The sequence below is a fragment of the Raphanus sativus genome, chromosome 2 (assembly GCF_000801105.2).
Source record: "Raphanus sativus cultivar WK10039 chromosome 2, ASM80110v3, whole genome shotgun sequence".
Lineage (NCBI taxonomy): Eukaryota > Viridiplantae > Streptophyta > Magnoliopsida > Brassicales > Brassicaceae > Raphanus > Raphanus sativus.
Genome location: NC_079512.1, coordinates 16,729,788 through 16,750,734, shown reverse-complemented (window position 1 = coordinate 16,750,734; position 20,947 = coordinate 16,729,788). Strand labels below are relative to the sequence as shown.

General features: G+C 34.2%; 2 protein-coding genes and 1 long non-coding RNA gene across 5 annotated transcripts; 1 reads left to right on the top strand and 2 right to left on the bottom strand.

Annotated features, from left to right (window-relative positions):
• Positions 1-1,715: 1,715 nt before the first annotated feature.
• Positions 1,716-8,142, top strand: LOC108835851 (uncharacterized). Its single transcript, XM_057000861.1, has 5 exons — positions 1,716-2,043; positions 2,253-3,361; positions 3,604-3,714; positions 3,785-3,959; positions 7,261-8,142. The coding sequence occupies exons 1-5, from the start codon at positions 1,791-1,793 to the stop codon at positions 8,001-8,003; spliced, it is 2,391 nt and encodes a 796-aa protein (XP_056856841.1). The 5' UTR covers positions 1,716-1,790; the 3' UTR covers positions 8,004-8,142.
• A 4,205-nt stretch (positions 8,143-12,347) lies between these two features.
• On the bottom strand, positions 12,348-13,667 carry LOC130508415 (uncharacterized). Its single transcript, XR_008942859.1, has 3 exons — positions 13,317-13,667; positions 12,945-13,210; positions 12,348-12,517 (listed from the first exon to the last, which is right to left on the bottom strand). It is a non-coding gene; the product is annotated as an uncharacterized LOC130508415 (long non-coding RNA).
• A 3,719-nt stretch (positions 13,668-17,386) lies between these two features.
• LOC108843669 (serine/arginine-rich splicing factor SR34A) lies at positions 17,387-20,294 on the bottom strand. Of its 3 annotated transcripts, none has more exons than XM_018616922.2 (12): positions 20,146-20,294; positions 19,262-19,375; positions 19,108-19,173; positions 18,946-19,020; positions 18,661-18,814; positions 18,527-18,573; positions 18,397-18,454; positions 18,217-18,266; positions 18,081-18,137; positions 17,859-17,998; positions 17,669-17,774; positions 17,387-17,569 (listed from the first exon to the last, which is right to left on the bottom strand). In XM_018616922.2, the coding sequence occupies exons 2-12, from the start codon at positions 19,346-19,348 to the stop codon at positions 17,549-17,551; spliced, it is 861 nt and encodes a 286-aa protein (XP_018472424.1). In that variant the 5' UTR covers positions 19,349-19,375; positions 20,146-20,294; the 3' UTR covers positions 17,387-17,548. The 3 variants fall into 3 exon arrangements, with proteins under 3 accessions (XP_018472424.1, XP_018472422.1, XP_018472423.1); XM_018616920.2 differs by having other exon boundaries at positions 19,262-19,378; positions 20,146-20,290; XM_018616921.2 differs by having other exon boundaries at positions 19,262-19,495; positions 20,146-20,252.
• Positions 20,295-20,947: the final 653 nt, after the last annotated feature.

Here is a 20,947-nt window from a genome sequence, read left to right as displayed (position 1 = left end):
TACAATCTTATATATACAACTCCTCTGAAGAGAATATATCAACTTCATATCTACTTGCAACAGATCTTAACTTAGGGATGACTAAGGGGGGTGTATTGAATTGTGGATTTTAAAGTGTTTTGGTTTTTTCCTTAAATCCCCTGTTATTCAACTCATGATTTCTATTTTTTTTTTCAAATCCTATGTTATTGAATATGACATTTATCTAAAGTCACCCCAAATCACTTGTAATTCACTGTTATTCAATCAACTATTTCTAAAAACAATATCAAATTCACTGTTATTCAATTGTAAACAATATTTAGAAAAAAGAACTCTGAGCGAGATTTTAGAAGACTTGAGATTCATTTTTAGTTAAAAATAGTTCATGTAGAATAATACCTCCATAGGTGTTATTTGGAGATACTTCAAAAATAAATAAAAATAATACATTCTGAAAAACAGTGTCGTATATTTTCTTACTCAATTACAGCAGTTGTATGAAATAGTGAAGCAAGAGAGGCTAGAGTTATGGCCATCGAGAGTGGAAGAAGAAGATCCTAAGAAAACTTCTGAAAATGGATAAAGAAATTATCTACCAAGACTGCAACCTAGTTGCGAATGCAGATCATTAAACCATCTATCAAGTTCTGGGTCGTTCTGTTCGTCTGTCTTTATACTGCGATGAGTTAACCCAGAAAACAAAAAATCAGGTCCAACCCGAGTTAAGATGTGGCTTAAACCAAGGGACAAATAGATGTGAAGATAAGGTGAAGAGAGAAACTTCTGCAGTTCTATGCTACACTTATCTTCAGATTTATTAAGTTTATCTTATTTCTCGATTATTTGCAGTGACAATTCTTTAGTGGCCACAAAGAAAATAATAACTGGCAAAAAGAAATGTCTCTTTTTTTCTCCATCGGTTTGGTACTTGGCTCGCAGTCTCAATTACTTATCAAAAAGCTGAATCGTCAATAATATCTGAAAACAAAACTGAAGAACATTAAATCCATAGGCAAGCCATGAACTGATCATACCACTAGCAAAACTGACCAATAATATACTGCAGCCAAGCTCTCAATTTTACTCTGCAATTATCAAATTCAAAGAAAAAAAAACATAAATGATAATGCCAAAAAAATCACGATCTGCAGAACCTCGAGTACATTGTATGAGATAGGTATAAAACTGGTGACAATACAAAAGCCAAAACAGCTAAGAAAACTAAGTGCAGACTGCAGAGAGTGAGTGGTCTAATGCTATAAGTCCGTAAGCAAAACGTTTTGTAACAAAAAGAATATCATTTCAAAATCACCTAAACAACTCTGAAAAAATATCTTACCAAATCAACTAGAGATTTTATTTTCTATTTCTTAAATTTTACTAAAATCACTCAAACAATTTCAAAACTCACCAAATCCCAACAAAATTAAAACACTCTCAAATCTCTTCAAACCCTTAATTCAATACATCCCCCTAAGTATCTAGGCTTAATAACTAAACACAATCCCAGTTTGTCAAAAAAAAACTAAACACAATCCCAATAATATCGGGAATCCATTCCAACATACAGTACTCAACAATAAGAAGAGAGTGATGCAGTCTTGATTTTTAGGACTATTTTCGTTCCAAATTTAAATAGTTTACAAGGTTTTCCCTATAAGGCCTGGACTATTAAACGGCCCACTAAGAAACTTCAAATGCTGATCAACTCTCATATTCGCAGTACTTAAAAGTTAACTGCACAAACAAAACACTTGTTCTTCTTCATCTTCAACAGTCTCTTCCACATTTTGGGGGGAAGAAAAACGATGGCAGATGGTTTTGGCTACGGCGGTTTCTCCGGAGCACCGTACCCGTTCTGTCTTTCTTCTCCTCCTCCTCCTCCTCCTTCAGCTTCTGCGCCGCCGTTCCTTGCACCACCCCATCCGGTTTATTTAACCCAAGGAGGGTTTGATCCAACGACTTCTCACCACCGATCGCCATCTGATTGGTCGATTTACCCTTCGTATGTTCGTCCTTCTCTATCTCAGACGCCTTCTTCATCGCTTTACGTTAACAACGGTAAATACATTTTTAAATCCCACTGTTTAACACTAGTTTTTGGAACTGTGGATTCAAGGAGAGAGATCGGCTTTTAGGTTTTTTTAATTCGTCATGTTTGTTCTGATTCATTATACGTTATCTTATGATATGATAATGGTCTTGTATTTTTGAAAGTTTTAATACAGAAAAAAAAAGTTTTAATACAGAAATGGGTTTAATATTTGCAGGAAGTTACGGTCACCGGGGTGAAGATTCGTCGTATGCATACATGTTACCACCGAACCCTTCATCATCATCATATGATTATGTGCCACTTCCCACTGATTATTTATTAGAGAGTCAACGCTTAGACAACCGGATGCCTTATAAATTCTCAGTCTCTCCTGTACAGAGCTCTGCTACATTGCCCTCTTCTTCTTCTGAATCTGAACCATTCTACAAGCCTATCCCTCCTTCTGGTCATCATCATGGCCATGATAAATTTGAGAGCTTTAATGCTGTCCCTGATATTGTTTCTACTCATGCCCCTCAGAATATTCAATCCAGTTTGCCCTCTTCTTCTGTTGAACCTGTGGATTTCAACGTGTTGGTTGAATCCACTGGTCTTTGCAATGGAACAGCTGGCTCAACAGGTTCAAGAAGCCCCAGAGCGCTACATTGTGCTAGCAAGTCCTCGGAGATACGGCAAGGTAGTAGTGGCGTCTCATCCCTTTATCAGACGCCCAAAACTTTTCTTGCCGACAGTGAGAACGGTGCTTCTGAAACATCCTTGAAGAATGCTATTGACGATTTGAATTGTGATGACCATAGATCGTGGAACCACTTCATGGAAGGACCTTCAGCTCCTACTATGTTTACTGTGGAAAGTGCTGCAGTGAAAGCGGATAACGGAAATGCTTCCGATGGTTGTGCTAATCAGCCTAGTGAAGATGTTCAAGTATGTAATCTCCAGAAACACATGTTTGATAACAAGACCAGTTCGTTGACCGATAAGGGTATCAAAGGTTGTAGTAAATCGAATGCAGATGTAGTCTCAACTGGCCGGTTACCCGAAAGGCATTTATGTGATCAAGGAAGTTTAACGTCCCCAGCTTCTTGTCCAAGAGTGACTTCCTTGGTTAATGCCATGCATCATCTGTCAGAGGTGCTTGTTTATGAATGCTTCAACAACGGGAGCTGGATGAATCCGGAACAGCTTGAGAACCTTGATAAAGTAGTAGAGAATCTCACCAAGTGTTTAACGAAAAGCACCGGTGACAAGACAGTAGCAGCGGAAGCATCAATTCCAACTCAAGCTATGCATGTTTCCTGTCCAAACGTGGTTGACCTTGATGAGGTATGTGATGCAGATCGACATTGGCATTTGTGAATTACATCGTAACTAATAGTTAGTTATAAACAAACTTTGTCATGCTCTGTGCTGATAACTTATTTCTTATGGGTTTGTGATGATTAGAGTTTTCACATGAGCGTAGGTATTGTGCTATATTCCGGACCTATTTAGTTTTTGATAGAACAGAAACATTGCTTGTTCTACATTTCTGTTACTTTTTAGTTGCTTAACGGTTACCCTTTCAGGCCTCAAATGTAGTTGCTAAAGACTGTGGAGGTGTTAAGGTCAAGCCATTGAATAACTTTGGCTTGAAAGAGCCGGCGGATAAGGATAAGAATGAGGATGAGATGACCCAGGTATTACTTGCATATTATTTTGTGACATATTTGTAAACCGTTCTTATTTACAGAATCTTTAACTTTGCAGGGTATTAAGAACATACTTGTTTCCAACTTTCCTGATGGTGAAGAAAACCACCCACAAACTCTCTTGTACAAGAGTCTCTGGCTCGAAACTGAAGCTGCCTTATGTTCCACAACTTGCATGACCCGGTACCATCGCATCAAGAATGAGATTGATAATTTCAAATTGCAGAATGGAGGTTCGTAACTATTAAAAACTAAACATCTCCTTCGTCTGATCGTATTATTGACTAGAGCTGCATTTGCAAGACCATCTTGTCCACTATCCTGTCATAGATGCAGCTGCTAATGCTTAGTTTCTTATAAAATAAATCCACAGGCAGTTTAAACACTCTGAAATACTGGTAGATGAGGTTAGGATACTGTTGCCCTCGGGTCCTTCTCAAATTCAAGTAAATCATCTATAGACGAACAGTTTTGCGTCTTTCTCTAAGAAGGTCAATCATTTAAATATTGGTTTAGCAAGTTTATGAATTATAGTCATGTCACGCTTTAGATATAAATAGATTACTAGATTTTGATCCGCGGATTTATTTATTTTTTTTTTTTTTAAATTGACAAATATTTAGTAAATGTCGTATTTTCATATATTTGTTTTTTTATAAAAAAATTTAACCTTTTTATCTTTCTTTATCGTGTTTTATTTTAAATGAGTATAGGCGTGAGAACAATATCCGGATCCGAAGAACCAACCCGAAACCGACCCGAAAATTAGGATCCCGAACCCGATCATACCCGGGGTAAATATCCGAATGAGTTCTAAATTGCTATATCCGGTCCCGAATCCAACCCGAACCGAGAACCGAATGAGTACTCGAAGACTGAAATGTGAATATATATCTAAAAATATATGTTATAATTATATGTTATAATTATTTTAATATTTTAAATTAATATTCTAAGTTAACTATAGTAGTTATTTTCGGTACTTTTGAGTATTTTTGGATAAAATATGATAATTTGGATAAAAGTTTACCCCAAAAAACTGTATAGAATGGATATTTTTGGTTACTTTTGGTTACTTTTGAGTAATTTGGTTACAAAAATTTGAACCGAATCAGATACTTTGGTTACTTTGAGTACAAATAACCGAACCCGTTTTAGATACTTTGGTTATTTGGTTATTTTCAGGTTCTTATGCATGAGAACCGAATCCACCCGAACTCGAAAAGACCCGACTCGAATCCGACCCGAAATTTTATAATACCCGAATGGAATTTAATTTCAAAACCCGCAAAACCCGATACCCGAAAGAACCGATCCGTACCTGAATGGGTACCCGAACGTACATGTCTAATGAGTATTTATGTTTAGAAAATTAAACTTTATTTTTTAATAAATTAAGTTGGTATAACTCTAATAAATTAATTTTATTATGTGGTTAATTTTTTAAATAAAAAACTATATACTTTTAATAAACATTTATATTTTTCAATGAAAAAATTCAGTTTTTTATGAATGCTTAAATTATTTTAAAAAAATAAAAAACATCTAATCTATTAAAAGTGAAGTACAAATATGATTTCACCCTTAATTTTGCTTAATATTTACTTTCTATGCCACAAGATTTTTTCTACTTTCTGGCTGGCCTAATCGATGAGATATTCCCGAAGCCCAAACACTATAATTAGCCCGAAAAATCATACTGTTTAATAAATGATACTGTCTGTTATTGATATCACATGCAATATATTTTTCAGATTAACCCAAGATATTAACTAATATCCCGAAAATATGGCCAAATATGTGAACAGTATTTACAATTTCCAAAGTAGAAGACACACAATAAATCGTACGTATTAAAGTAGCTATGTAAATATTGTCAACCAATCTATTTTATTTAAAATGAAGTACAAATAATAATTCACCCTTAATTCTTTTTAATATTTACCAACTTGTATCATTAATACTAATTATTTTTTAATAAAACCTAAAATAAAATATAATTAATGGAATATTTTTTTAAATGTTAGTTACTTTAAATTTCAAAACAAAATTTCAGTAGATATGCACAATATCTGACAATAACTAAAATATGGAAAGTAAAATATGGAAAGTCATTTTGCTAATGTTAAATCACAATGTATTTTTGTTACATGCATAAATAAATCATTGATTAAATTGTTGTCTATTAATGACATGATTGGCTGATTCCACTGCATCTATAGTTTATATTATAAACAAAGATTTCATAACAATATATAGGAATTCACTATTTTTAATCTATGTATTTTATTAAAAGTGAAGTACAAATTAGGTTTATTTGGAAACATAGATAACAATTTTTAAAAAGATGTTTGTTTGGAAACTTGGATACCAATTAAAAAATATAGGTTTGTTTGAAAACATAAATATCAATTAAAAAAAATAGATTTATTTGGAAACATAAATAGCGGTATAAAAAGATATAATATTGTTTGGAACATAGATAGCAATATATTAAAAAAAGAATGAATTTATGTTATTAAGAAAAAATTGGAAATCTATTATATTATGAGAAACTATATATTTGTGTCAATTTTAAAATATATGAAATGAGCTAATCTAATAATCTAAAGATATCATTTGTCTGAAATAATCATAAAACAAAATTTAAACTTTATATATATATATATATTATTTCAAATCAAAATAATAATTTAAATTTTATTTATATCAAAAATTGATTTTAAATATATATATATTTCAAATCAAAATAATAATTTAAATTTTATTTATATCAAAAATTGATTTAAAAATATACATATTTATATATACTTTCAACTATTTAAACCAACTTTTAAATACCATATATTATGTATGTTTTATATACATTAAGTCTAATATATATATATATATATATATAAGTATATAAATCTATTTGAAATACATTCAGGCATCTGAAATATTTCGGTTCGGAATGGATTTCGGTTTTAGTTCTTTAAATACCAAGATATTTAATCAACTTCGGTTCGGGTTTTGTACTTCTTTTGGATCGGGAGCGATTCGATTTTTTGGATTCTGACTTTTTGCTCAACTCTAATATTGACATGAAAAACAATATATTTTATAAAAATATACACCCGCACGGGCGTGCGGGTCAAAATCTAGTAATAATTAAGTGATTAATTTTTGTTCACTACACAAAATATTAAGAATGTTTGAAAAGAAATTATTTGAACTTGGAGAAAAAAAATAAGAATTGGATCTGATTTCTTAATCGGCCCAAATGGCCCAAGAGAGATCTGATGTGGGTAGTGTGTTGGATCAAAAAAATTGACCCAATATAGATGTGTTATTAATATTACTTGATTGTACTTAATGAAGTATGCAATGTTAGTAAAGAAAAATGGTATTTTTAGTAAAAAAGACAAGGATACTGCTTTAATAGTATAGATAAGAAATGCTGCCTTCACATCATCTTGCCAGTGACCTTCAAAACTATTTGTTAAGCATGTATTTATTTTGTTTACATTTTGCTTTTCCCATATATCTCTGCAGATATGCAAGAAGCTTTTCTTAACCCCCAGAAACCGGTTTCCATTAGGAACAATGTAGAGCAGGAAGCGACTGAGTCACTCATCAAACAGGGAAGCAATAGTGAGAAAGATATAGTTACGATGAGTCATGGCGCACCACTAAGCACAAGATTCAACTCTGATCCCGTTAATGCAGTACTATCACTCATGTCCAGAAGCTTTATGGGTGGTTTAGAACAGGTACATCACGGAAACTTCAAGCCTGATGCTGCAACCTCTGGAAAGATACCGGACGCAACACAGCAGGAATCCCCTGCATTCACCACAGAGGAAAAACATAATGATGTTATAGACAGGTTTCAGATTCTGAAGCAGCAGGAAACAAAGCGCAAATTCAAGTCTCAGAACTGCTCAAAGACGAGAATTGATGACCAGGAAGAGAATCCAGAAGCTAATTCTGAGGTGGCTAATATTGGCACAAGAAGCCAAATGAGTGATGTGATGGATAGGTTCAAGATACTAAAACGCCGGGAAGCTGAACAAGTTCAGAAATCCCTCAACAGCTTGGACACTGATTCAGTTTCTGACAAGGACATGCCAAGAAACAAGACACAAAGTTGTGACCATCCCTGGTCAGAGTCGATGATGACGGTAGATGGAAATTCTGTGAAAGAGACGTGTGCCGATACTGAAGAACCATTTGCATCCGGCGAAGGCTGCGAGAGCCCGACCTCGGATTGGGAACATGTCCGCAAGGATAATTGAGTACTGCAACTTAGTGTATAAATAAAAAGCTTGTATGTCTTCTTTCTGAATGAGCAATGTTATTCTATTAAATGCACCAATGCTATTGCTCGAAAACTTTCTATAAACAAATAAATATATTAAAAAAAAAATTATGCAATGAATATTATAACTTTTAAATAAAATATAATTTATGCGTTTTAAATTTTACTAGGAGAGATATGTTCACAACAATATAATTAAGATTAACACTATACCACATTTTGAACATATATTCGTCGATGTTTATAAAGTGGTATTTTCACCATAATCTTCTATCGATTTGAAAAGTTTCAGCTTAAAAACTGTGTTAATGGCGGCATTGTAATAAAAGAGAGAAAGTTTTGAATTTTGTTCGGATATGTATAGTATAGTCTACTTATCATAAGCAAGACTTATATTATTATATACTAATACTAGGGTCGGCCCGGGCTACGCCCGGGTTTTTGTTTAAATTTTAGTTTTTATTATATATTTTGTATGTTTATTTTCGATATATAAATATTATCTGTTATAAAAATATAAGTAGTTAGACGATTATAAAATTATTCTCAATAATTTATTTTTTCTGTTTTATGAATTTCAAAAAAAAAATATTCAAATATCTGATAATTTTGTTATTGGAAATTATATAAGATGATGACCAAAAATAAATGATCAAATTTTAGTTGTGTTTAGTTGGTGTGACTGTAGAAATATTTCATTTCACTTAATATTTTTTTATATTTCACTTGAGCCAAACCACATATGATAGTTTTCATTCATTTTTTCTTTAGCAATTAAAACTAAAAGAAGTAATGTAGCCCTTTAATTGTTGAGAAATACCCTATGATAACAATAAAAAAGTTTATTGTCACAAATATAGATTCTAAAAATTAAAATGACCAAAATGTTTCATTAAAGATGTAAATATACACTTATATCATTTGATTTAACTAATCTAGATCTTAGAGTTTAAAATTGGGTGGAGATTTGAGATTGAATGTTTAAAACTTTATAAGATAAAAAATAAATTTTAAAAATTTGAAAATGAAAAATTTAAAAGTAGTCTTTTATTTTCGAATTAATTTTTTTTTAAAACGAATTCGAAAACATATAATATGAATTAGGTATGGGCATTCGGATTACCGGTTTGGATTCGGATCGAGTTTTTCAGATTTTAGATATTTCAGAATTAGAAAAAATAGTACCGATCGGATAATTTAAAATGCTAGTTTGGATACGGTTCGATACCTGCAGATCCGGTTCGGATCCGCTTACACCCGAAGTAACCGTAGAAAAGTCGGTTTCAGTTCGGATTTAGCTGTATTTATCAGAACAGACCGAAATGGGTGTTGTTTATCCGACTTCTCTGAATAAACAAATCAATTATAAGAGATTAAGACATATAGATACTATAAATCTGAAACTAAATAAAAGTATACTTGAACTAACTCACAAAAAATAAAAATAAAATCTTGAATAAACTAAAATCTACTTGTGTTAAATGGTCGAAGAACTAAGAATCGCGTATTTTCGGATAGTTGTTCGGATTTCGGGTAATATCTAATCCTACTCGGTACCCGAAATATAAATGAAAGCTTACCCAATCGGATATTAAACCATATCCGGATCTGACCCAAAACCCGATTTTCGGATCGGTACCGGTTTGGATCTTTGGATCTAGAAAATATGTCCATGCCTAATCTGAATCTCTAAAAAAAATTATTATTTATTATTTATTTTATTTATTTGTTTGTATTTATATATTTATGGTATAAAAGTCTGTTCTCTTATTAAATGAGATATTTTAATCATTCTTTTTAATAAAATCTTTTTTTATATGATAAAAACTTAAAATAATGTACTTTAGAGAATTGCCCTTAATTGTTTGAGTGTATCGTCATATTGAGTGAGAGCATTCATTCATATCTCTCTCTCTTTTTTTTTTTATCAAAACATTCATTCCTATCTCATCAACTAATTGAATTTTCATTGTAGGTTAACGGGTTTTTCCATCACCTTTTGACATACCATCTATCGAAGGCTGTTTAAGTCAAAATCCATATGTAAAGCCCATTTAATTTGTACGTTTTGAGCCTGTTTCCGGACAGAGTTTACATCGGAATGATTAAAGAAATGTCAACTTATCATTATCTGATTTTCCTTACTGGCGCACTCTTCCAAATTTTCGTGCATACTGAATTTTTTCAATTCATGTTAACAGGTTTTACAGAGGTTCCTTACCTATGAAGCAATGACGATTATGGCTTCGTTCTAACTCTCATAATACCAGTTATTCTTCCTTTTTTGACATGTCCTCTGTGGTTTGGCAGATACCAAAAATGAAAACACAAAAACCCATTTTCAAACTATCTTCTTCCTTCTCTTCTTTACCTATGTTTTCTTCTCCCCTCCTCTGCTCTGATCTCTGTTTTATGTAAGTCATACAACCATCACCGCTAAGCAATGACCATACCACCTCATCGCGACTCAGCTCTGCCGTCACCATGACCCTACCACAAAATCTCCACTACAACTTTTTTAGACGCACCATGAAAACTTTGGCATTGATTCACTTTTGTTGCTTTCTATAACTTCTGAAGCACCATTTGATGTGGGACTTGTCATCTCCTGCATTAATCTTGCAGATCCTTTTTAAAACATATTATCTCCTACATTTTGTTTCTTCTTCTTAACTGGGATAGCTGAGCAGCAGCATCAGGCTGAGGAAGGAGAAGTAGCTGCAAAAACAAAGAAGAGTATCTTTTAAGCATCCATATTTTTGCTTTTGTGTAAAACAAAGAGAAGTCTTATGTCGAAGAATTTGAACCGGTTTCTTAATGAATGGTGGAAGATATCCAAATATCCTACAGCATAAGACCAAGGTAAGAGCTGAGCAGAAATATCGGCAGCAACTACACTGCAGAAGGAGCCCGAAAACTTCTTGTATCACAAAAAGTCAGATTAAACATGACTCGTGAGATATAATATTAAACGGAACATATGTTTACAATATCAACTCATCACATTTAACAGAGTGTGAACTTCAAGAATACTCTCTATGACTCCAACTTCATCACACACAACTTAATCAGGCAAGTTCATTGCTGCTTCAATCACAGACGATTCTCCTCCAGAACTCTCAAGAATATTGAGTGTGTTTGTTACCTTCTTCTTCTATCGATGAACGAACCGACATCATCACCACCTCTGACCTTCTTTGCAAGCTAAAGCACAGCTCCGACTCCCTAATCAAGAGCGAAGTCACTGAAGAATTGAGAGATGGGGCTTTGCCGGAAGATTTCAGAGATTTGAAAGCCCGCCTTTATTTGTGAATAGTGAAAATTGTGAAGAGAAAAGAATTTTGAGATAGAAGTTTTTATATAAGGTGAAATGATGAGAAGACACAAACATGAGTTTACGAACAGAATCACATTGAGAAAGAAGCATAATCAACAATAATATGAACATGAGTTAAGAACACTTTGAACATGATTTTAAAAACATAATGTCGTAAATAATTGTTTACTATTTGATTATTTTTGTTTGGAAAGGGTAATGAGTTTGCAAACTGGACGTCTTACGTTAGAACAACCAATGACAATAAACTTTCAAAGTAGTGAGACTTATTTATGTAAAATCTAAGAACTATGTTTGGTTTTCGTAAATATGCATTTCGCATCAGTCCGTTGATTTGTTGACTGGGTTTCTTAAACCACTTGTTATGATTTGTTAGGGAGAAGGTCTTTTTGGCAACAGGACGCCTATCTGACAACTGAAAAAGTCTGATATGGTATGAGTTTAAGAAAAACCAGGGAAACCAATGTCATAAAGTTTTGAAGTAGTCGGACTTGACAATGTCTGGAAATGCAACGTAAACGTCATCATGTCTTGTAACTTTGGTTCCCCTTGCTCTTTGGATGTCACTCAGTTGGTACCTTCGTTCAAGAGGACCCATCTTCCTTAACTGGTGACTGCTCCCCTCACCTTCCATTAACAGAGTTGTGACCTGGAGCAGCAGTTTCATCAGCTAGTCCACCTTCAACCGCTTCATCGCCAACACAGCTACCATGATCCACATGGGTTATCTTAACTCAAGGAATGTGGCTCCTTTTGACTGCTCCAGCACCCTTACATATCATTAGCCAGTAACAAAACAATCACATAACTTACTACCAAGTACCAGAGCAGCTAAAGTAAAACAACAACACAACATGTGATTCGGCAAAAACAACACCAAATATATAGAAGGCATAAAGAGAACCAAAATATGGACACTACAAACATCAGTATCTGATATTGATCAAAAGAGACCAAGATTGACGTAGCAAGATATATAAAACACATGACAATAAGTCTGGCATATAATACAAACCTTTGTTTGTTTGGGAACTGGAGACGACAATGTAAATGTCTTCACCACTATCCTAATACATAGCTCGGAAATTTTGTTCTCTGGTTGATTTCTACTTCCATTATGGGGTGTCCTTGTGAAGGATCTGAAGCTGTTTCACCTGAAAGTAAAGATCACACTTTAGAATAAGCATATTTCAACAATTAGATCTATATCACAAAATAAGATTTGAGTTTTATAAAAAACAATGATAGAATAAAAAAGTTCCGTTGTGTCTACATCCACAGTCCAACAACAGTTGCAAAGCAAATAAGTAAAATTCTGATATCCATAAACGCTTGTTAATCTTTTCATCTCATAAAAGCAAAAAAAAATTATTACCATCTAGATATGAATACTACACGATTATTACCAAATTTTGAGGATAATAAGGTTTACCAATGAAACAATTGATTTACCAGGAAATCCACTAAGACCATAAAGATTTGAAAGCCAATGTCAATAGACCCGATATCTCTTGGCCTATTATGTGACACTAATAAACTCATTTGAGAATACAATTTGTTAATAGCTCAAAAAATAACTACCTTCAGAAGTGCAGACATGGACAGTAGCTGCTCCTAGCTAACTCACATGCTCATGGAGTTAAGAACCAAATTTCATTTCTTCAAAAACACGGGTTATCAATTTGAAAGTAATCGAAATCTAAAGCCGTATATGAAGATGAATTAAACTTATGAAGCAATTTACATTGGCATCAAGAAGGAGCATATCGATGGCCATCAACTGACCTCCGGAGTCAGTTCTGAACGACACACTTGCAGCGGCCGGCCTTCAAGTCGGAGAAGTGAATCTGTGAATTTAGCATTATGGGAAAGCTTGTGTGAGATTTCAGAGATATTCAAACGGTGAGAAGTAGAGGAACATGAGGATAGTCGGAAGGTTTTATATATACTTACTATCAAACTTTGACGGTTTCTCAGAGAAGGTAGCCGGAATAGAAATCGAGCAGACACAAATTGTCAAGCAAACACCAACAACCAAAAAGACACCAACTATAGTTTCGGGAGAGTTAGATATCCATTGCCTGAGAGTTTTTAGACAGAAGATGAAAAGAACGCTGTCAAAACCCTAGATCGAGTTTAGCGTTTAACTACATTGTTGCTCTTAATTCGGTCTGGGTTACATTAAGCCCGTATACAAACCACCGAAGCCCAAATCAATTAAATGAAACGCAGTGCTTTTGATAGATGGGACAGGTGTCGCATCCTGGACACTTGAATTACTGACGTGGATGTCTCCCGTGAGAGAGTGCTTTTCTTTATAGTATTAGATTGTTTCCAATATCGATAGTAGGATTAATAACTATTCGATATTCTCTTTCCAATAAAAGAAATGTAATAGAGCATATAGTAACTAAAATATCAAGGTTCTAAAAATCAGTTTAGACGACATTTCAGTCACATCCCAAAAATTTTTCTTAAAATACGATTTATATTGATTTATACAATTTAAATTGATTCAAACTGTTTTAAATAAATTTAAGTTGGTTTAAATTAAATCAATCAAAATTAGTTTAAATATACTAAAATTAAACAATACTATTAGTATAAATTTTGTATATCTAATTTTAATAATTCATCACAAAAATTTTATAACTAAAATCAAAAACTAAAATATCTCATATAAATGTAATATATATATATAAATCAATAATTTGTTATCTGCCTAATCATTAGTCATTACTCGTATATTAAGCATTTAGTTACCGCTTTGTGATTTCTTGAACATTGAAAATATTGACAAAAAGTATAAGAAAACTTTATATAAACTTGGCCACATGTTTATAGTTTACAAATGTACCTTTTGTGAAACGTATACAGTTGAAACCTCTATAAATTAATAATGTTGGGACTATACCAAAACTATAATTTTTAATTAATTTATAGAGATTATTAATTTATAAAAATATTAATTTATAGATTATTAATTTAAAGAAGTTATACTGTATATTACTTTACTCAACCGAACTCATTAATATTTCTATATTTACTTACGGATTTATTAAGATATGGGAAATTTGATGAAAAAAAAAGATATGGAAAATTAGAAAAACTTAAATACTCAAAACTAAAATCATTAAATTATGAAACCAAATATCCCTTATATATCAATTAACATAGATTTCGGAAATATATGAAATTGTAAATTCGGTTTAGACCATCAGTTTGACTTTGATTTTGGACTAAAAAAATATTTGGTTTAGACTAAATCAATTATACTTTTGATATATGATTTAAATTGTTCAACAACTCGGGGTTAGATATCAAGGTGTCATACTCCAATGTTTCATAGTAATTCATAATTTGGTAATATTTTAGTCTAATGTGTGTGAAAGGATCAAATAAATAACAGTAACAGTTTTTTTTATATGTTTTATGTTTTTTTTTTGTTTTTTTTTTTAAAAAAACATAAAACATATAAACTGGTCTTGACAAATCATTCAAATCTTAATAGATAACCCATGATTAAAAAAATATGAATAATCGAAAGTCAATAGTAGTACATATGGCAACTTCTTTATGAGAATAAAATGCAGTTAAGAAAAATTATAGAATATAAAATTAGTGAGCTTTATTGGAATTAATTATAACGTAAATGCTATTTAATATGTTTGTGAGAGTAAATATGATGACAACGCATCATCTAATGAGAATCATTTTCAAAAAGACATGTCAGCATTTTTCTGAAATGCATTATTGTAACTACACCTAAACATTGCTATCTTAGAATACTTTTCAATTAATATATAGGAATTTTGAATTTAAATCTCTGTGTATGTTTTACCTTATTTTTTATCCTAGCTAGATGAAAATTGAAGATTTGAAACTTTCATATTTTTTTATATATAATTTATAATTCTAACATTTATAAGATAAGAAATAATTGATTAGGCGTTTTATTTTAAGTTTTATTATAAGTGTAAATGCTTAAAATATTTATTTGGAAGAGAAGATCATATATGTTGCAAGACTATTTTTGGAGAATCCACATTCGCGATAAAATTTATATATGGAAGTGACAACAAGGTGGGATCTAAATATTTTTCCAGATCTACTTTCTCTCTCATCTCTCTCTTCCATCTCTAAAAACCAAAACTTTCAATTTCGTTTTGCTCCGTCGTTGAGTGGCCGGATTGTGTCCGGTACGTTAGCGCTCGACGGCGGAGGTTCCTTCTCTTCCTCATCTCTGTTTTCTCTTTGCTTCACCTTCGTATCTTTCCCTCTCCTCGTCTTGTCCGATGTTTCTGCTCCTGGAGGCTCGTCGGTGCCGTCTTTACTGCAGGGAAGCTCCGGCGTTGGTGCAGCTTGTTGGGTGGTGGAGCCTCGACACGGGGTCTGTGAGCTTGCGTTTGGTGAAGTCGGATTTTTTAGGGTTTTGTGAGGGGTACTTTTAGCCCCTTGTGGAGACAGCTGCGTGTGGAGGCAGATTGGATGGGCTTGCCGGTGGTTCCCTGCTGGTAAGGGGAGTGTGGAGGCGGAGCTGTGCTCTCTCCTAGGCGTCTAGTTCAGAGTCGGCTCTGACCTCTTCTTCTTGAGAGCTTTGGAGTCCCTTTTCTCAAAGGCGTTAGTAGCCTCTAGTAGCTGGCGTGTGTCAGGACTCGGGGTGTTCTTCCGTGAGGTGCTGTTCCGGAGCGGTGTTGGATACGTCGTCTATGGCGTCTTCAAGGCGATGTTGTGGTCCTCCTTTCAATCTCTGTTCTTCTTCCCGTCCTTTGGTTGCCGTCAATTGGAGAGTTGTGTCGACTTGCTCCCGATTGTTTCACTCTTGTGTGTGTTTTTTTTCAAAGCTTCTCCTTGCCACAAGATTAGCTTCTGACGGCTTAGGCTATCTTTGTCCGGTTCTCGGATGAGACGATCGACGAGTGGTTTGTGTGTCTCTGTTTTGTCAGCAGAGTATCTCCTCCCTCGGTGGCTTGATCGGTGGTTGTGACATTTCCCGACGCCGTGGGCATATTTGTGTTCGCGGTGGTGTCGTTACCCTTTGCTTTTGCAGGTCTTAGAGTGTTCTTCGGCTTCGTTTGGTTGTGGCTGTCTCGTGCCCAGTTTGTAGTTATCCGCTTGGTCTTGTGAGCCCTTTCGGCTCCATGTTCCGAATGGCTTGGCGTGCTAGAAGGTGCAGAGGGATTGGAGCGATTTTCACTTGGTATGACTCTAATCTCTTCTTCTATTGCGTCGGTGTTAAATGGTGGTGAAAGTTATGAGTTCCAAGGAGATCCCTGAGAGCTAGCTACACTAAAGACGGTATAGGAGTTCCGGGCATCCGAAGCAATGAGGAGAACCTCACGGTCCCATAAGCAACGTCAATGGTTGAGAACGGCAAACAGGTCTTAAGAATTTTAAAAACGGGCTATCGGATTGTGCTTGGTTTAGTGGGTGGGCGAAGGTAGCTTGTAATATATTGACTTAGGAACTTTTGTTCGAGTTGGGCTTGTAACCGGATCCTAAATTCCCGTTTCAACGGGTTGAAATTATTATATTAATATTAAAAAAAAAAAAAAAAAAAAAAAAAAAAAAAAAAAAAAAGTGACAACAAGGACAGAATTGATTGGTTTAGCCACCACTATAACAACTTCCATAAAAGTTAGTTATATTTGAATCTGAAAAATAATGAAAACAATTTTGACATCTATTTGTTTGAGTTTTGAATCTAAAATAATGAAAACAATTTTGACATCCATTTGCTTGAATTTCACAAAAAAACTACTCCCTCCGTTTCATATTACATGTCGTTCTAACCTTATGCACACAGATTAAGAAAACATTTAATTTTACATATTTCCAAAATAAAAACACTATTACCAATACACATAACCATGTATCAACCAATGGAAAAATAGAAAAGAGAATATTGTCAATAAATTTTGCATTGAAAACCGAAAACGACACTTATTTTGAAACAAAAAATTTCCTCTAGAACGATATATAATTTGAAACGGAGGGAGTATTATATAAGAAAAGATATAACATTTAGAAAATGAAAAATATTTAAGTTTGACTCAAAAATCAAATATTTCAAAGAACAGGTAAAAGTAGCAGGTTGTAAACTCAAAGCAGCACATAAGATAGTCGAATACACACATAATAAAACTCAGTTTCTATGACTTGATCATGAGAACTTTCGCAATCACTCACTCACTGCCTTCCCGGATCTGACAAGCAGACAGATGAACATGTTTCAGCCTTTTGTCCATAACTAAAAGTATTGTTTCCGTAACAAGGTCTAGAATGCAACTTATTTGTAAAGATACCTTGGCTGGAGACTTTGAAAGAGACCTAGGAGGGCTCTTCTTCATGTCAGGAGAGGGCGATCTAGATTTTGATATCGATCTGGAACGAGATCGTCTTGGTGATTTACTGCAATAAACATTTGATAAGCACAAGACTCTCATCTGTTTAAAACGGGAGTTATACACACATGTTAAGTGTAAAAAAACGCACCTCATTTCCTTCCTTGGGCTCTTGCTTCTGCTGATGCTCCTGCTCCTGCTACGGCTACGGCTACGGCTGCGATCACGTCCTCGGCTTCTGCTTCGGCTCCTGCTTGGGCTTCTTGACTGGGAGCTTTCATATTTCTTAACCTGCACATAAGAACCAAAAACACAGTTCAAGGATTATATGGGACAAACATATACTTAAGACGGCAAGGAGAAACCATAATACCCTTATATAGCCTCTAGCCCAGGGGTTTTTGAACTCTGTATCGTCAAGTTTCCTTATCTGAACAAAGAATATATCAGAAACTAAACAGCTCACAGTTTTGAGGTGCAGCAAGAGAGAAGAATGAAAGGAAACTTACAGCATACTTCATGTCATCATAGTTAGTGTAGTCAACAACACCATAAGCTCCTGGTCATATTGATTATTAAAGATAAGTCATATAAACGCTGCTCAAAGCTGAAAAAAAGGTAAGAGATTCTGCTAAAAGATAGCATATGCCATTTTAATTGAGAATATAAGAAAGTGTAAAGCAACGCACCATCACGGTCTCGAGTGACCTCAGCAAAGCACACATCACCAGCCTTCCGCATATGATCCTGAAATGACGTTTTAATATGAAGAAAAACACACAAAAATGTTGCAGCATAGAGCATAAAGTATCACCATACCTTCAAATCTTGCCATGAAGCAGATGATGGAAGCCCACGTACGATAACTGCAGATAGCCATCCAAGAATACATCAGAAACACTTCAGACCAAAACTTTACCAATACGAAATTTCTCAAAGAAAGTTACACAAACCTCGGAATTCAGAGTGTCGTGAGACGCCAAACCGAGCAGATCCACCACCACCACCACCACCACCGCCGCCACCTCCACGGTAGCCACCCCCACCACCGTATCCACCACGACGATCACCTGAAGACTGTCCTCGACCACCATGGGAAAGCTCAACCTGCATTCATGATGATTAGATACAACCAGAACAAAAAAAAAACGTTTGGAATCTGTTGTTCTGGGTATGTGAAGTATAAACCAATCCTGTCTAAGTCTTAAATAGTAAAGAAGTAATGAATGTTTTACTACCCTCAAGCGGCAGCCGTCAAAGTTATAGCCATCACGGCCATCAACAGCGTCTTTGGCGTCCCGAGGGTGCTCAAACTACACACATTCAACACAGAGCTTGGTTAAGTAAAACTAAATCATGTAAGACCAAGTACTATAACAAGACAACAACAGAGACCGTACCTCAATAAAGCAATAACATGGAGGACGAGGTGGAACCTTCAATTCAATATCAACAATGCGGCCATACTGCAAAGCCATCAAAAAACATTATCTTAGAACAGCTGGGATGTAATACAAAACCAACTGAATTAAAAAAAAGGTAGCGAGAACTGACCTTGTAAAAAAGATCTTCAATCTCAGACTCCCTGATGTCTCCCGGCAAGTTACCAACATAGATGGAACGTGAAGATCGATCACTCATTGTTTTCCAAAAGGTTGTTAAAATTTACTGCTATAGACAAAGAATCTCCACTTAGACAGCAGCAAAACCAAGTGAAAGCAATCCTGAGTAAGAGCAGTGCTCCCACAAGCTCCAAAATGCTTAATTGCTCCAAATGTGCTCCAAAAGCTATTATAAAAATTTTGAAATCTAAACTTTTCTCCAGTGCTAAACTCGTCCCAAAGTGAGCAACAATCTCCAATCCAATGATAGTAATAAAAAAAAAAACACATTGATCATCTCCCATATTCCCTCTCTATTATCCCTATGAAGCATTGCAATGCTCATGTTCCAAGCGCATGCCATCTAACATAAAGAAAACATAAGTCATGACATCATGTAACATAGACTCATGCATCTACCTTGTCCGGCTCCCTTAATATTATTCCATACAGGACAGAGCAGTATGTTACAGAGCACATAGCAGACAATATATTTTACTTTATAATATACAAGTTAAACTCTTTCAATGGCAATTAATCATTATAACTATTTCTCTCATAGTCCTTGTAAAGGTACTAACAACTAAGAACAGTACCGTAATCAGTACAGAACCATTTTTTAAAAAAAAAAGAAAGATGGAAACTTTACGATTCAGAGTTCAGTATAAGGAAGACCCTATCAATCGAATCAGGAGTGAGGAAGAGACTCAAGAAGGTGAAATCAAGAAAGCAACCCGACGACACAACACTATTGGATTCAGAATAAACCCTAACGATTAAAGAGAACACATGGAAACACAATCAGAGAGATAGAGAGAGGGGTGAACGGCGTCGTACCAGGAGAAAGCAGCAGCAGCGGAGAAGAAGGCAGTGGACTCGATATCGAAGATTGGTCGGCCTTTGGAAGCTTATCTTAGGGTTTTGCGTGTTTTCTTTAATCTATGGACTCATGTAAATTACCGAAAGTACCCTTACATAGTCTTTCGTTTTTATTTTTCGGTCCCTCTTTAAGCAACTTTTTACTAGGGCTGGGCATCATTACTCGTTACTCTTACTCGCCTTAAACTCGTTACTCGATCTGTATTCGCTTTGAATATTTAAGTATTCGGTGTTGTCAAGGCAAGTAACAAGTCGACGATTTTCATTACTTGCAAGGCTAAGTCAAGTATCAAATATCATTATTATTTTTACTACTTGACTCGTTCACCCCGTTACTTGCTCCATTACTTGTTATTTGTTACATAATCTATTAATTATTTCTTCGTATTTGTCTTTTCTTTTACTTGCATTTATGATTCAACATAAATACTCATTACTCTTCTTATACTTGTTACTTATTTCTTATCCATCCTGAGTTTAAAATATTTGTCACCATCTAATCAAATATTACATAATAATAAGTAGTAAAAAATTTAGTTATATGATTTGTTATTATTTGTTAGAGAAGATATTTCATTTAAGATAATTCATGTGTTATTTTAAATAGAATTGGCAAAATATACTTTCATACCAATTAGATATCTATTTCTAATAAAGTATTATTTAGTAAATAATTTTTAAATATTCCGAAAAATTCATAAATAATTTACAAGTACTCGTAAATAGTAATTAAAAGAGGAAGGCAAGTAACTTGCAAGTA